The 14,374-nt window shown below is 42.9% G+C and overlaps 1 protein-coding gene and 2 long non-coding RNA genes across 4 annotated transcripts; 1 reads left to right on the top strand and 2 right to left on the bottom strand.

Moving 5' to 3' along the window:
* Positions 1–1,395: 1,395 nt before the first annotated feature.
* On the bottom strand, positions 1,396–8,986 carry UQCC6 (ubiquinol-cytochrome c reductase complex assembly factor 6). 2 transcript variants are annotated; one of them, XM_045779847.2, is made up of 3 exons: positions 8,851–8,986; positions 8,356–8,473; positions 1,396–1,566 (listed from the first exon to the last, which is right to left on the bottom strand). In XM_045779847.2, exons 2-3 carry the CDS (start codon positions 8,461–8,463, stop codon positions 1,471–1,473), a joined length of 204 nt encoding a protein of 67 aa, XP_045635803.1. In that variant the 5' UTR covers positions 8,464–8,473; positions 8,851–8,986; the 3' UTR covers positions 1,396–1,470. The 2 variants fall into 2 exon arrangements, with proteins under 2 accessions (XP_045635803.1, XP_045635805.1); XM_045779849.2 differs by having other exon boundaries at positions 8,726–8,885.
* Positions 7,912–9,709, top strand: LOC148108634 (uncharacterized). The gene is made up of 2 exons (XR_015727114.1): positions 7,912–8,135; positions 8,286–9,709. It is a non-coding gene; the product is annotated as an uncharacterized LOC148108634 (long non-coding RNA).
* Positions 9,044–13,428, bottom strand: LOC148108633 (uncharacterized). The gene is made up of 2 exons (XR_015727117.1): positions 11,088–13,428; positions 9,044–9,375 (listed from the first exon to the last, which is right to left on the bottom strand). It is a non-coding gene; the product is annotated as an uncharacterized LOC148108633 (long non-coding RNA).
* Positions 13,429–14,374: the final 946 nt, after the last annotated feature.

The raw sequence follows: 14,374 nt of genomic DNA, 5'->3' as shown, positions 1-14,374 counted from the left end.
AGTCATTAAGCGTCTGCCTTCGGCTTGGGGCGTGATCCGGGCGTTCTGGGATCGAGCCCCACATCAGGCTCCTCTGCTGGGAGCCTGCTTCTTCCTCTTCCACTCCCCGTTTGTGTTCCCTCTCTCGCTGGCTGTTTCTCTGTCAAATAAATAAAATCTTTAAAAAAAGAAAGAAAACGGGAGCTCAGTCATAGGGAAACATGCTGTGTTAAGACATAGCTTCCTTTCATGATACAACGCTGTATTAGCTATTTTTCATAATATGTGTTTCCAATTTTTTGGCCATCATAAATTACCATTTATAAAGACGGTTGTATAGAAATTAAAGCCATCGAATTGCATTAAATTAATAGCATCTGAAACTTGCTCCTCAGCGTTCTCCAGTTGCAAATTCTGCGTGTAATGTTTCAAGCAGGAAGCTTAGAAAGCATCCTACTCAGTTTTGGGTAAAAACAAGCGGCTATGTCATAAACACCTTGCACAACCCTGTTTGACCTAATTTAATGACCAAACACCTTGCAACTGGTCTATCTTGGGTTGTTTTTTACCCACAGCTTTATTAAGGAATAATCTAGTACTCTTAATTTTTGGCTCTCCATCCCTGGAATTCCTGGCTTACATCATTTCAATCTTTGATCTGATGTCACACTGTGCTCTCCCCGTCTGTCTTTACATGGCGTTTGCCTCTTATAAAGACACCAGTCAGATTAGATTAGTGACCCACCCTAATGACCCCATCTTAACTTCATTACATTTGCAGGACTCCTATTTCCAAATAAGGTCACATTAACAGGTACTGGAGGTTAGGACTTCAACATCTTTGGGGAGAGGACACAATTTACCCCGTAACAAAACTCATTTAAGCTTTTCAGTTATTTTAAAATATATTTTATAAGAATAACTACATGGTAATATGGTTTCTCGAATTTGGGGATAAAGAACTTGTGACAGTCCAAGTGACATTTGTTATAATTTTGTGAAGTACACAATTCCAAAAGAACTTCAAACTTTAAATATTTCAACTCAATTCAGTTTAGTACAAATAGCACTTTCCAATTTTAGAGAAATATTAACTTCACACCATAAGCTTTCATTGCCAATGACACTTTTATTATAGCTAATTTATAATTCCCATCTGCCATGATAGTCAAGCTTATTCAGAGAAATAAACCAGAACTATAAGGGCAGGAAACACTGTAAATATTCTTTCTCACATGATATTCAAGACAGTATCTATTCAACCACATTCAAAAAGCTGATGATACAAACTTTGGCAGTTTTCAAGAGACACTGGTCAATCCATATTTAATCTCAGTGCATCAGTTAACATCTGGGCACCTCCTCCTGCAGTGAGCATTGCACTAGGTGCTTAAAGACAACTGGTCTGACTCAATAAACATTAAAAATATAAATTTAATACTTAGAATATTATTCACGGAGTTCTTGGCAGAGTTGAGTATTTTGAGGTTTCTATTGCTGAGAAATTTGAGGTTCATGTTGTCTCTTTTTCAGTCCCCAAAGCTCCGTTTTGAGTTCTCCAGGCTTTGGTGGAATTTCAGGTATTGTCTATCAGAAAAACAAAACAACATAGATGCCAGTGCTTTCTTAGACTGTACTTCAGTGTGACCTGAAAGTAAAAACTAAAAAAAAACAGAAGTCCCTGTGCACTCAATGGTAAATCCTTATAGTGAGAGCCTATGGCCCATCTCAGTCCGTTTCTAACCCATAGCTTACGTGACTCTATTATCCAAGCTGCGCCTCTAGCATTTCAGGACTCACAGAGGGAGAGTTTCTATCAATATTAACTGACAGATCACAGATCTTAATAAAGCTTTCCACAATCTGAAATTCATTCCTGCACTATTCACTGAGTCTCTACCATGTGCCTGGCACAGGAAACAAGTACTGGGAATCAATTCATTTTGAATAGATTTCAAATCAAGTCGTTACTGTTCAAAAACAGTAAGTGCCTGGGGTGCCTGGGAGGCTCAGTCGGTTAAGCATCTGCCTTCAGCTCAGGTCATGATCCCAGAGACTTGGGATCCAACCCCACTATCCTTATGATGGAATATTATTCCGTCCTAAAAGGAAATGAAGTACAGATATATTTGACAACATGGGACGAACCTTGAAAACATGCAAAGTGAAAGAAAGTAGTCACAAAAGACCACATATTGTATGATTCCACTTAAATGAACCTGTGTACAAGGAGGCTGTGTGGACCTATGTTTCCATTTCTCTTGGGTACAAACCAAGATGTGGAATCGCTAAGTCCTATGACTCTACGTTGAACTGTCTGAGGAACGGCCAGACTGGTTTCCAAAGCAGCTGTCCCATTTTACATCCCTAGCAGCATTGTATGAGGGTTCCAATTTCTCTGCAGCCTCACTGACGCTTGTCATGAGCTGTTTTTAATTATAGCCATTATAGTGGTGATGAAATGGCATCTTGTTGTTTTTGATGTGCATTTCTCTGATGGTTAATGATGCTGAGCATTTTGTCAGGTGCTTATTGTCTGAAAAGCTCCCTTTTACACAAAGACATGAAGGAGGATGAGAAAACCAGCCGTGCAGGTATCTAGGAGTGTTTCAGGCAGAAACCACAAATGCAGAGGACCTAAGGCAGAAATGTGCCCTTATGTGCAAGGAAGAGCAAGGTGGTCAGCACAGCTGGTATAAAGTAGTCAACAAGAGGTTAGGAAGGGACTAGGAAGTATATAATCCCTGGAGAGTTGTTTTTTTTTTAAAGATTTTATTTATTTATTTGACAAAGAGAGAGACAGCCAGCGAGAGAGGGAACACAAGCAGGGGGAGTGGGAGAGGAAGAAGCAGGCTCCTAGCAGAGGAGCCTGATGTGGGGCTCGATCCCAGGACTCAGGTCACGCCCTGAGCCGAAGGCAGACGCTTAACCGCTGTGCCACCCAGGCGCCCCAATCCCTGGAGAGTTCTGAGAAGAATGACATGACCTGACTCAAGCATAAAAAGACAGTGGCTTCGTCGAGAAAAGCCTGCAGGAGAGCAAGGCTGGAAGGCAGAAACACAGAAACTGAGGTGAGACATGGGCTGACAGTGGCTTGAACTGGGTAATGGATGTGGTGAAAAGCAGTGAGATTCTGGATATAGTTTTCAGATCAGCCAGTGGGAGTTGCTGTTGTGTGCAGTATGAGAGAGGAGTTAAAGAAGACTCCTAGGCTTTGGCCTGAACAACAGGAACGATGGAGTCACCAACCACTGTGACAGGCAAGACTTCAAGAAGAGCAGGTCTGCTGGAGGAAGGCCAGCTCAGTTTCGAACATGCCCACTGCACATCCGAGTGGAACTGTTCATAATGATTCAGAGGCGTATCTGTTCCTCTCAGCTCTCAGCTTACGTACTGCGGTCCTGAGGAAAGCGACCTCGTCGCAATTTCCTCCCTATTTCTTACAACCCTATGGAATGCCCCTCATTATAAAAGGCAGGCAAAAAACGGTGCTGGATGAATAAATCAACAGACTTTCGCTCAGGACCCTTAGAAGCTCCTAAGATTGGAGAAATAAAAGCTTTACTCAGATTACTTTATATAAAACTGCAAGATAACTCTGGCATAATTTCACTCACTTCAGAAAGCTTCTATAGCTTTTCAATGCCTGAAGTTCAAACACCTTGATCTGGTTCATTTTATTCTTTCGTCTAACAACTAGTTAATCTTAAAGAAATAAAATAGTTCAGGAAAGAATGTGGGGTTTGGGGCCAGGGTCATAGGAGAGGTAGGCAGCTAAGAGATGTGCTTCACAGCACAACTCTCATTTTGAAGTGAAAATGACTTTCTAAAAAAATCAGTGATGGAAACCAGAATAAAAGCCAGAGTAACTTGTCAGACAATTTCCTATCTTAAAACTAGTCCTAGGATTTTGACATTCCAATCCCTTTAGTGTAAGAATGAATGTAGCTTGTTTCATATTCATTAAACTGTGGAAACTAAGTAATTTAGAAATATCTTTTCCCCCCAGGGTCACAAAAGGAAATTATATGAAGTCACAAAGCCCTATAAAATATAGCATACTGTACTATACCTGAAACTAACATAACACTGTGTGTTAACTAACTGGAATTAAAAACTTTAAAAAATAAAAAATAAAATACAATAATAGCATGTTTCAAATTTCTATAAAGTATATACAACTACACACACACACACACACACACACACACACACACGGACACATCTGGAGTAACCTGAATCGCCAATACAGTACAAAGCTAAAATGACAATTCAACTTGTTTTTTTTAAGATTTATTTATTTATCTATTTGAGAGAGAGAGTGAGTGAGAGAGTGAGCTCAAGCCCACAGAGGGAGAGACAGAGAACTGAGCCACCCAGGCGCCCAGACATTTCAACTCTTATTAAAAGAAATGAGTAAGGGACAGGCGGGGCTAGGTAGGGAGAGATAGATAGGGGCCTGCCTATGTGATCAGGCTCACAGAAATCCCCAAAATGTGGAGGTGTAAGGAAACCAGAGATAAGGGAATACTACAGACCACCCTGCCGTAGGTATCCAAGGGGGAGTCTTATTTATGACAGTCTCCTGTGGTCAACAGAAAATAACTAGACCCTAAAAAGAAGTAAGTCATTAAAGATGTTATCACTAGTCCTTAATCAATGGTGCTGCCAGTAGAGAAGTCAGAAAGATTTAAGTTCCCTCCTTAGCCTTCCATAAAAGAGCAACCCTAAAAGCCCTCAGTGGCAACCCTGTTGGGCCCCTCTCGCTCCTGAGAGCTTTTTATTTTCTGTACTCTTGCTTAATAAAAACTCTTATCGCTTTACTCACTCTCCTTTGTCCGCGAGATTCATTCTTCGACTCTGTGAGACAAGAACCTACCTCTCCCGCTTCAGAAAAATAGCACTTTTATTTACTAAATATATAATCAATTTTTTAAAAGACTAATAAGTCTTCTGACATCAAAAGTTAACAATGTCAGTAGAGGTTCTAAATAGCAATTTGTGTGTATGTGGGTATGTCTGGAGACAACCAAAAATGAACACTTTAAAATGAGTCCTGGGGCGCCTGGGTGGCTCAGTCAGTTAAGCATCTGCTTTCGTCTCAGGTCATGATCCCAGGGTCCTGGGACCAAGTCCAGTCTCAGGCTCCTTGCTCAGTGGGGAAACTGCTTCCCCCTCTGCCTCCTGTTCCCCGTTTGTGCTCTCTCTCTCTCTGACAAATAAATAAATAAAATATTTAAATAAAATAAAATGAATCCTAATGATGTGGGAAAAAAAGGCAAAAGAAAAGTTAAATTTCCTTACTACCTACAGCCCACTGACAAGTCCTTGAAACAGGCCGAGTGACCTTCCTCTAGGGACTCAGCTGCCTTGACGTTACCGCCTTGCTAAGGGCAAAAGGCAATCTTAGCCCAACCCCCAGGATCCTGTAAGTCTACTTTAACATACAAAAATTCCTTCGGAAACTTCATCTCTACCCACCCGCCTGCACCCCCGCACCCCCGCCAAGATACATGTTAGCAATCATCCCCCAAGCATATGTCCCACCTGTATACATCTGAGGAGTCTCATGACTGAGTTTTTACTAAGAAGTAATAAATGACCTTTCCCTGACAATAGCTAGCCCCCTTAGGATCCTGGAAACCTTGTTTCCAAAATACCTAGGAGGCTACACTATCCCTATCCCCCTCCCAACTTGATAGTACATAATGGACCACTCCTCGTGACCCCAATGCAGCTCTTCCTGCCCACGGGTCCTGTCTCCAAGCTTTAATAAAACCACCTTTTTGCACCAAAGACGTCACAAGAATTCTTTCTTGGCCATCAGCTCCAAACCCTAACGTCTTTCCTCATCATTGAGACTGCATTTTTTTGACTATGCCTTCAATAATAAGTAGATTATAAATTAAGGAAAACAGAATCAGTAAAAGTAATGCAAGAGTAAATGGAAATGCCAAGGGAAGCTCGAGCACACTTTGTATTCCAGGACAGGACACTTGCCTTGAGTCCCTGCCTCCATTCCTAGCCTGAGCAGCTGAGCTGGACAACTAGGAAAAGCATCCTTAATGCCGCTCCCTTAAGACAGCACTGACCACACATTCTAGGCAGCCATCGGGGTCTCCTCCGCCCTGAACTCCACCCAGACCTTCTAGCTGTAAAGACTGAAAGACTCCAACAAAGGCCAGCGGTTGTTACAACAGTGTCAGTCATTGCTAGAATACCAACAGACGCAGGAAAAGAACACAAATTCCTTAAATGTTAGTAAAGTATCCAGCATCCTACACGTAACTGGCCAGCCCTGGCCTTCAGGTCCCTACAGAGGTACCCCACTGCTGATGCCACTGCCCAATCAGGACGAAGTGGCCTGCGACCCTTCAGTACAGTCCTTCCAGAGATGCTGGCTTCATGCTGCCTCTTCCCAAGGTCGAAGCAGCTGCTGGTAACAACCTTGCCTGTTCCTACTTATAATGAGATGGGTGAATCGAAGGTCAATTTCCCAGGGGCAAATCATAGGCATTCCTTCCTTTGTAACGCCTGCTTTCCGCTGGAGCTAATGACCTAACTGCATTTCTGTGGAAGGTTCTTACCCCTTTCTGTCTCCACTAGGTATCCTTGATACTTTCCTAGGCTCAAGAGAAGCAGTCCCTGCTGGTAAGAGATACTTCATGGGGCGCCTTGGTGGCGCAGTCGTTAAGCGTCTGCCTTCGGCTCAGGGCGTGATCCCAGCGTTCTGGGATCGAGCCCGCATCGGGCTTCTCCGCTGGGAGCCTGCTTCTTCCTCTCCCACTCCCCCTGCTTGTGTTCCCTCTCTCGCTGGCTGTCTGTCAAATAAATAAATAAAATCTTAAAAAAAAAAAAAAGGGATACTTCAGCATTGTTTGTACGAAAACTAGATACCACCAAAATGTCAATATGGGATTAAATAATATATGGAACATCCGTAGTATAAAATGCTATTCAATGGTCAGAAAGAAAAAAGGCTGTTGATATAAACATGTGTCTATTCATAGAGATGTTAACCAAAACAAACAAGTTACAGAGAAATGTGTATATGAACACCTATTTACGTGGGGAAAGACACCCTCTCCACTGTGTGTGTGTGTGTGTGTGTGTGTGTGTGTGTGTGTGTGTGTGTGTCTCAACAACAGAAGTCTGCAAGTATACACCAACCAAAAAATGGTAGCCACCTGTGGGGAGCAGACTGGAGACAGTGGGGGAGGGGTAGATTTTCACATCCTACTCTACATGCCGAATTCAATCTAGGTGTTTTACAAGGGTGTTGTACTACCTCATTAACAGGATCAAAAAAGAAAAGCACTAAACAGAAAGCTTGGACTTCAAATCCCCAGGAAGCTATGTGAATCTGGGAAATCACCTTCAGTCTTCAGAATCTCAGTTTCCTTATCTGAAAACAAGAATAAAAACCCCCGAAACTGTAGCTGACAGTTCACTGAAACTAAAAGACAAATGGCTAGTTCTGTGTTACCCGTCCAGAGTCAAGGCAGACATGACTGTTCCATACGCTGGGCTCCAAACCACTCTATTCACACCTGTAGCATACACCTAGCACACGCCTATCATTATTTCCACTGCATTTCCTTGCCTCCACCTCAGCAAGACCGTAACTCCTCAAAAACACCTCTATCTCCCAGTTCTAATTCAACGAATGCTTAAAATGCTAAACTTAAATTTCTCCCTCCTTGGAATGCCTATATTCCCTCATTCTTCATTTATCAAATATTTATCGAGCATTTACTATGTTCTAAGCTCTTTTCTAGGTGATTGAGATCAAGGGTGAACTACCCAGGCCCAGGCCCTTCATGGAGATTACATTCTGGTGGAGAGGAAACAAAGAAAAATTAAAAAAAAAAAAAAAAGGGAAAAAATACTTGCAAATTGTGACAAGTCCTCTAGGGGAGCAAAGGACTGAGTCAGAACAGCACAAGGAGGAATCCTTTAGGAGCTGTCCAAAGGACCCTGACTGCTGGAGGAGATATTTGAGCAGAGACTTGACGTTTTGAAGCAGGAAACCAACCCAAGATCTGGGAGAAAAGCCTTCCAAGATGAGAAAAAGCATGGCATTGACAATGGGACAGGCTTGATGAGTGTGAGAAACAGCAAGGAAACCGGTGTGGCTGCAAGAGTGGGAACGAGGGGTAAATAGTAAAAGATCAAGGCCAGTGGCAGGCAGGGGACTGGCTGTGTAAGACCCGTGTAAGAACAGGCCATGCATTGCTCTAAACGCAATGGAATGCCATCATCAGGTTTTAGGCTCAGGGCAGATGGCCTTCTAATTTTGTTTTAAGATCCTTTCGGCTGCTGGGAGGAGAACGGAGGGATCCAGGAGCCAGGAACGATGGACCCTCCTGCACTCACCAGGTCCGGCCGGTAGTATCTGTGCACCACTTCAGCCCCGGCGCACATGCTCAGGAGGCTGGCAGCGAACATTTTCAGGTAGGTGGCCCAGGACACGCCCGCGGGCATGGTCAGGGGGCTGCACGGAGAGGAAAGGTGGGCAGTGTTATTAGGCCCCCGGGTCAGGATGAAACCGTGCCGGGAAACAGGCCACACAGCAGCGGTGGGACGGGGTCAGGACCCCGGGTTGTCTCCCACCCCGCGCCCCGTGGGCTCATTTAGGATGTAAGGGCGGCGAGAGGCCAAACGCTCCTTCCATGGCCGCGGGCGGCCTTCAGCCTTCACTTTGGGCTCTTGGCGTGGGGGCTGGGCCTGCGCAACTTAAAGGCACCTCTTGGGCAGCAAGCGGAAGACCGACACCCAGTGGCTTCCCCGCGCCTCTTCAAACTCTAGCACGAGAGAAACTGCACACCGCACTCCCCACCGGCCCTAAAGGCGTGCCCCGAGACACCGTACCGCAGAATGCACAGACGTTGGGCAGCGGGTCAGAGGGCGAGCGGAAGTGCGAGCCGGGGTCGCAGCTGACGGCCAGCGGGCGGAACCGAAAGTGCAGGGCCTCGGGGCCCCGCCGGACCAGAAAGCCGTGGAGTGTGCCGGCGCCCGAGAGGGCACGTGATGCGGGCCTAGCGTGGACTTCCGGCCGGAGCGCTTGTCTTTTTTTTTTTTTTTTTTTCTTTCTTTCTTTCTTTCTTCTTATCCCCGCCTCCTCCAGTTGCTACTGCTTTCCCAGGCCCGAGCACTTGCGCTCTTCACTCTCCGTATAGTAAGACTTCTCTGGAAGATGTGGAATCTCGGGCTGGAAACTGGCCGGATTCTTGCCTCGTGTGGCCCCTCACACGCCCAAGGAAATTGGCTTGCGTTTACCACCTTTAAGGAGCGGGTGGAGATTGGCATTCCGACCAGTGCGTGTTTAGATGAGCTCACCCTCCAGAGAGTGAAGTTAAAGCGCTCTCCGTTCTGGTGCCGGGCGTCCTTTGAGACCTGAAACAGAGGCACACTCAAGACTGCTGTTCCCTACTGGTGCTACTGGAATAAAAGAAAGCTGAAGTCGGCATTGTTAAATCTCTGCGTATTTAGACTGTGCTATGACTATGGATTGATTTTTGTTGAGAAAAAGTTAACCCAGGACTAAATTCTGAAGGATTACGGATGTATGTATAACATGAATCATGATACGCTCAACTTTTAAACACTTTTATGGAGGTATGTTTGACATTGACATATTTAAAATATACAAATTGATGAGGTTTGACATGTGAACACCTGTGTAACCATTACTACAGGCAAAATAATAAACATACCCATCATACCCAAAGTTCTCTGTGCCTCTAATTCCTCCCATATTGTCTCCTGGATCAACCACTGATCTGCTTTCTGTCACAACAGATAAATTTGCATTTTCTAGGGGCGCCTGGGTGGCACGGCAGTTAAGCGTCTGCCTTAGGCTCAGGACGTGATCCCGGCGTTATGGGATCAAGCCCCACATCAGGCTTCTCTGCTACGAGCCTGCTTCTTCCTCTCCCACTTCCCCTGCTTGCGTTCCCTCTCTCGCTGGCTGTTTCTATCTCTGTTGAATAAATAAATTTAAAAAATCTTTAAAAAAAAATTTGCATTTTCTAGAATGTTACGTAAATGAAATCATACCATACAGTATGTACCTACCATCTTGGTCTGGCTTATTTCATGCAGCACAATTATTTTGAGATTCATTCACATGGTTGCACGTATCAATCACTCACTTCTTTTTATTGCTGAGTATAATTATAATACAATTGGTGTATCCACTCACCTTTGGTGGACTTTTTGGTTGTTTCCAGTTTGGGACTTATAGGAATAAAGCTGTTATGAATGGTGAAGTATACTAAAAAGACTCACATACAAGCCTGTGAACATATGCTTCCATTTCTATTGAATACTTTCCTACGAAAATGGCTGCAGCATATAAATAGGTGTATAACTTTTTAAGAAATTGCCAAGCTGTTCTGCAATGTATGTATACAGTTTCACATTCCCACCAGCAGTTTTGAGAGTTCCAGTTCCTCTCCATCCTCTTCCAACACCTGGTCTGGTTAGTCTTTTTAATTTTAGGCACTCTAATAGGTTAGTAATGGTGTCTCATGACTAATGATTTTGGGAATTCTGTTACATGCTTGTATTTTCTTTGGTGAAGTGTCTGTTCAAATCTTTCATCCATGTTTTATTGTTATTATTTTAGTCATCTTCATATATCATGGATATAAGTCTTTTATCAGATAGATTTGATCTGCAAATATTTTATCCCACAGTATAGCTTGTCTTTACTTTTTCTTAATAATCTTTTGAAAAGCAGAAGCTTCAAATTTTAATAAAGTCCAATTTTCAATTTCCTTTTTTATGGATGTTTTTGGTGTGCAGCAAGCCACACACCCATGAAGTTGGCCCGCCTGCCAGCGTCAGAGATGATTTCCCATCCAGCACTCTGGCTCCCTACTTCTTGAGCTCACCACTCAGAAAGCTTCACTTCTACTTAATTTCTGCAATACTCTCCTAATTCATGCATTTAAAAACACATGAACGCCACATTAATTCATGTTATGTTAGTTAACATGGGTTTCATGTTAGAAAGGAGCTCTGAGGTAAACTAATTTAAATAGACACCTCAGAAAATTACAACTAACTGCTAATTTGGGATCTTGGTTTGCTTTGTATCTCACCTTCCTGTGTCTGAGAAGTGAAAGCTACACCAGATTTCAAACATTAATCGAATTCTTGGCGTATCAGTTGCAAATGGCAGATGTTGATTAAATTCCATATTAAAGGTCAGAGACTATTTTCTAAAAACAATGCAGAAAATAAGTTAACTTATATTAAGATAATTACACTCTAAGAATATTTTTTTTTAAAGATTTATTTGACAGAGAGTGAGCAACAGAGAGAGCGAGCACAAGCCAGGGGAGAGGCAGAGGGAGAAACAGGCTCTCTGCTGAGCAGGGAGCACAATGCAGGGCTCTATCCCAGGACCCTGGGATCATGACCTGAGCCAAAGGCAGACACTTAACTGACTGAGCCACCCAGGTGCCCCTTTATTTATTTTTTTAAAGATTTTATTTTTTAGTAATCTCTATACCTGACATGGGGCTCAAACTCACAACCCCGAGATCAAGAGTTCCATGCTCCACCAACAGAGCCAGCCAGGCACCCCAAGATTATTTTTAAATTATACATTCTTATAAACTAAGAAAGTATGTACTTTTAAAAAAAAAAAAAATTCTTAAGATGGGGACACTAGGTAGCTCAGTTGGTTGAGCATCTGCCTTCAGCTCAGGTCATGAACCCCAGGTCCTGGGATCAAGTCCTGCGTTGGGCTCCCTGCTCAGCGGGGAGTCTGCTGCTCCTCCTGCTTGTGCTCTCTCTGACAAAAAAATAAATAAAATCTTTTAAAAAATAAAATAAAAGTCTTGAGATAGAATATATAACAAGAAATTTCAGGAGAACATTTTTAATTTTTTACTTAAATCAATTTAATTAACATGTAGTGTATTATTACTTTAAAAGGTAGAATTTAGTGATTTATCAATTGCATAGAACACCCAGTGCTCACTACATCAAATGCCCTCCTTAAGGCCCATCACCCAGTTACCCCATTTCCCCACTCACCTCCCCTCCAATAACCCACAGTTTGTTTCCTATGGTTAAGAGTCTCTTATGGTTTGTCTCAGGAGAATATCTTAAAGGCAAGATAAGTACTGCAAAATATTGGCTTAGCACAGCTAAAAAATGGTTTAGATTCCTTAAAAAGCTGTTAAATGACAAACTAGTAAGACTCGATTCCACCATAGAGAAAAACTGTCTTTTCTGTCTTTTGAGTTTTCTGCCATGCACCCAAAACCACATTTTATGCAGTGCCCAACTCCTATTCATAGCGTAGTCTATCAGTAATGCATCCTATGTCTGCGTATCTCGTGTCTCTCCGCTTAGGAGGACATCAGTCATTAGATTTAGGGCCCATCTTAATCCACTATGACTTCACCTTGACTTGATTACATCTGCCATGACCCTATTTTCAAGTAAAACCACATTCACAGATACCAAATGGACATGAGTTGGGAGACACTATTCAACTCAGCACAAGCCCTTATCACCTACTCAAAAACTTAAAAAATATGTAAGTAGAAGTTTAAACATTAACTGCTAAAAGAAATGCTCAAAGGCTCGTAAATTTTAAGAATAAGGGAAGTTGATGCATCAGGGTGGCTCAGTGGGTTGAATGTCTGGCTCTTGATTTCAGCTCAGGTGATGATCTCGAGGACCTGGGATCGAGCTCCGCATCGGGCTCTGCACTCAGTGGAGAGTCTGCCTGAGGATTCTCTCCCTCTGTCCTTCCCCCTGCTTGCTCTCTCTCTCTCTCTAAAATAAATAAATATTTTTTAAAAAGATTAAGACAAGTCAATTCTTTTGAAACCTAGAAAATCTTGTATCCTCCCCTAAAATGAATGTTCGTTAAAGGCCCGACACACAGATTTTTTTCTAAATCATTTGCTTGAAACATGTAATTATTCCCCCAGGTGACACCACAAACCCCCCATTCTACAAAATATAGCTTAAACATTAAAGACCTGTATTAAAGGGCTGAGTAGATACAGGAGAGTGTGTGAACCACAGGTCTCCTCATTTACTCCCTATTACTTGGAAGAATAAGCCCTATTATGATGACTTTTCAAACTTTTTCTGGTCGTGGTTCACAGTAAGAAATTCTTTTCTAGGATTGTGATCCTATCTGTACACATGTACCTGTGTATGTGTAAAACAATACTTACCTTTATTATATATGCACACTTTGACATTTTTATTCTGTTGTTATTTCTTCTTAATGCTTAATTTCAGTACCCATTTGTGGACAAAAAGCTGCAGTTTGAAAAACCCTAGTCAGCAGTAAACCTTGTTGAAAATAAGATGAAACTGACTGACAAAACGTTACCTAAGAAGGAAGCAAGCTTACTAGGTTCTTAAAAGGGAGAGGAAGCATTGGGAGGAAGAGGTAAAGAAGATGAAGTGACTTACCCTTCTTTTGTTGTTGTCCTATCATACAAGGTCTCTTTGAAGCAGAGACATATTTGGCAAAGACATTCCTCCTAGGAGAAGGACATTCCTCCTAGGCTTCCCCCAAACTCTGATAGGCAAGGCTCACAAGCAGAACAAGTTTGTCTGCCAGATTCAGCTTCAGAGGGTGAGAGAGATACTGATAGGATAGGAACCTCTTTGCTGCAATCACTTCACCATTTCCAGGTCTGATGTCCTGCTCCCCAACACCTCTTCCAGTAAACTCTTCCTTTTGCAAGGCAGAAGTGAGCAGAGGCCCCTGGCCTGCTCAGGTAATGAATGGCGCTGGCAGGCCCAGAATGCACAGCACCCCACATTAACTCCCCATAAGTGAAAACATCCTGAGAAAAGTTTGCAGCTCTTTACACACATTTTTAGTCACCAGAATTCTCTCTCTGAAATAACCAAGGTAAGTCACCTACTTAAAAACTTTTCTGGATTGAGATGCCTGGGTGGCTCAGTTGGTTGTGTCTGACTCTTGATTTTGGCTCAGGTCATGATCTCAGGGTCCTGAGATGGAGCCCCATGTCAGGCTCCGCACTCAGAGGGGAGTCTACTTGATATTCTCTCTCTCCCCCTTGCTCTCTGCCCCCCCCCCCCGCTCTCTGCCCCTCTCCCCACTCATGACGTGCACAATCCCATGAGTTCTCTCTCAAATCAATAAATAAAATCTTAAAAGAAACTTTTCTGGATTGTGGTCCTAAGTGGTTAGAAAAACCAGAGAGAGAGCAAGAGAATGGGCTGTCGTTCATTCGTTCATTCAACAAATATTCACTGGATGCCCACCATGTCAGGTTCTGAGTAGTACCTACTAATTGACAGAGCATCCATAAAAGTTCTGAAGAGTTTAAAAATATTTAAAGTTTCATTTGAGCAATGGCTATAAGACAAATTAATCATA

The sequence above is a fragment of the Ursus americanus genome, chromosome 17 (assembly GCF_024610735.1).
Source record: "Ursus americanus isolate L20-20 chromosome 17, mUrsAme1.1.p, whole genome shotgun sequence".
Taxonomy (NCBI): Eukaryota; Metazoa; Chordata; class Mammalia; order Carnivora; family Ursidae; genus Ursus; species Ursus americanus.
The sequence above is the reverse complement of the archived record's forward strand: the minus strand, read 5'-3'. Positions and strand labels throughout refer to the sequence as shown.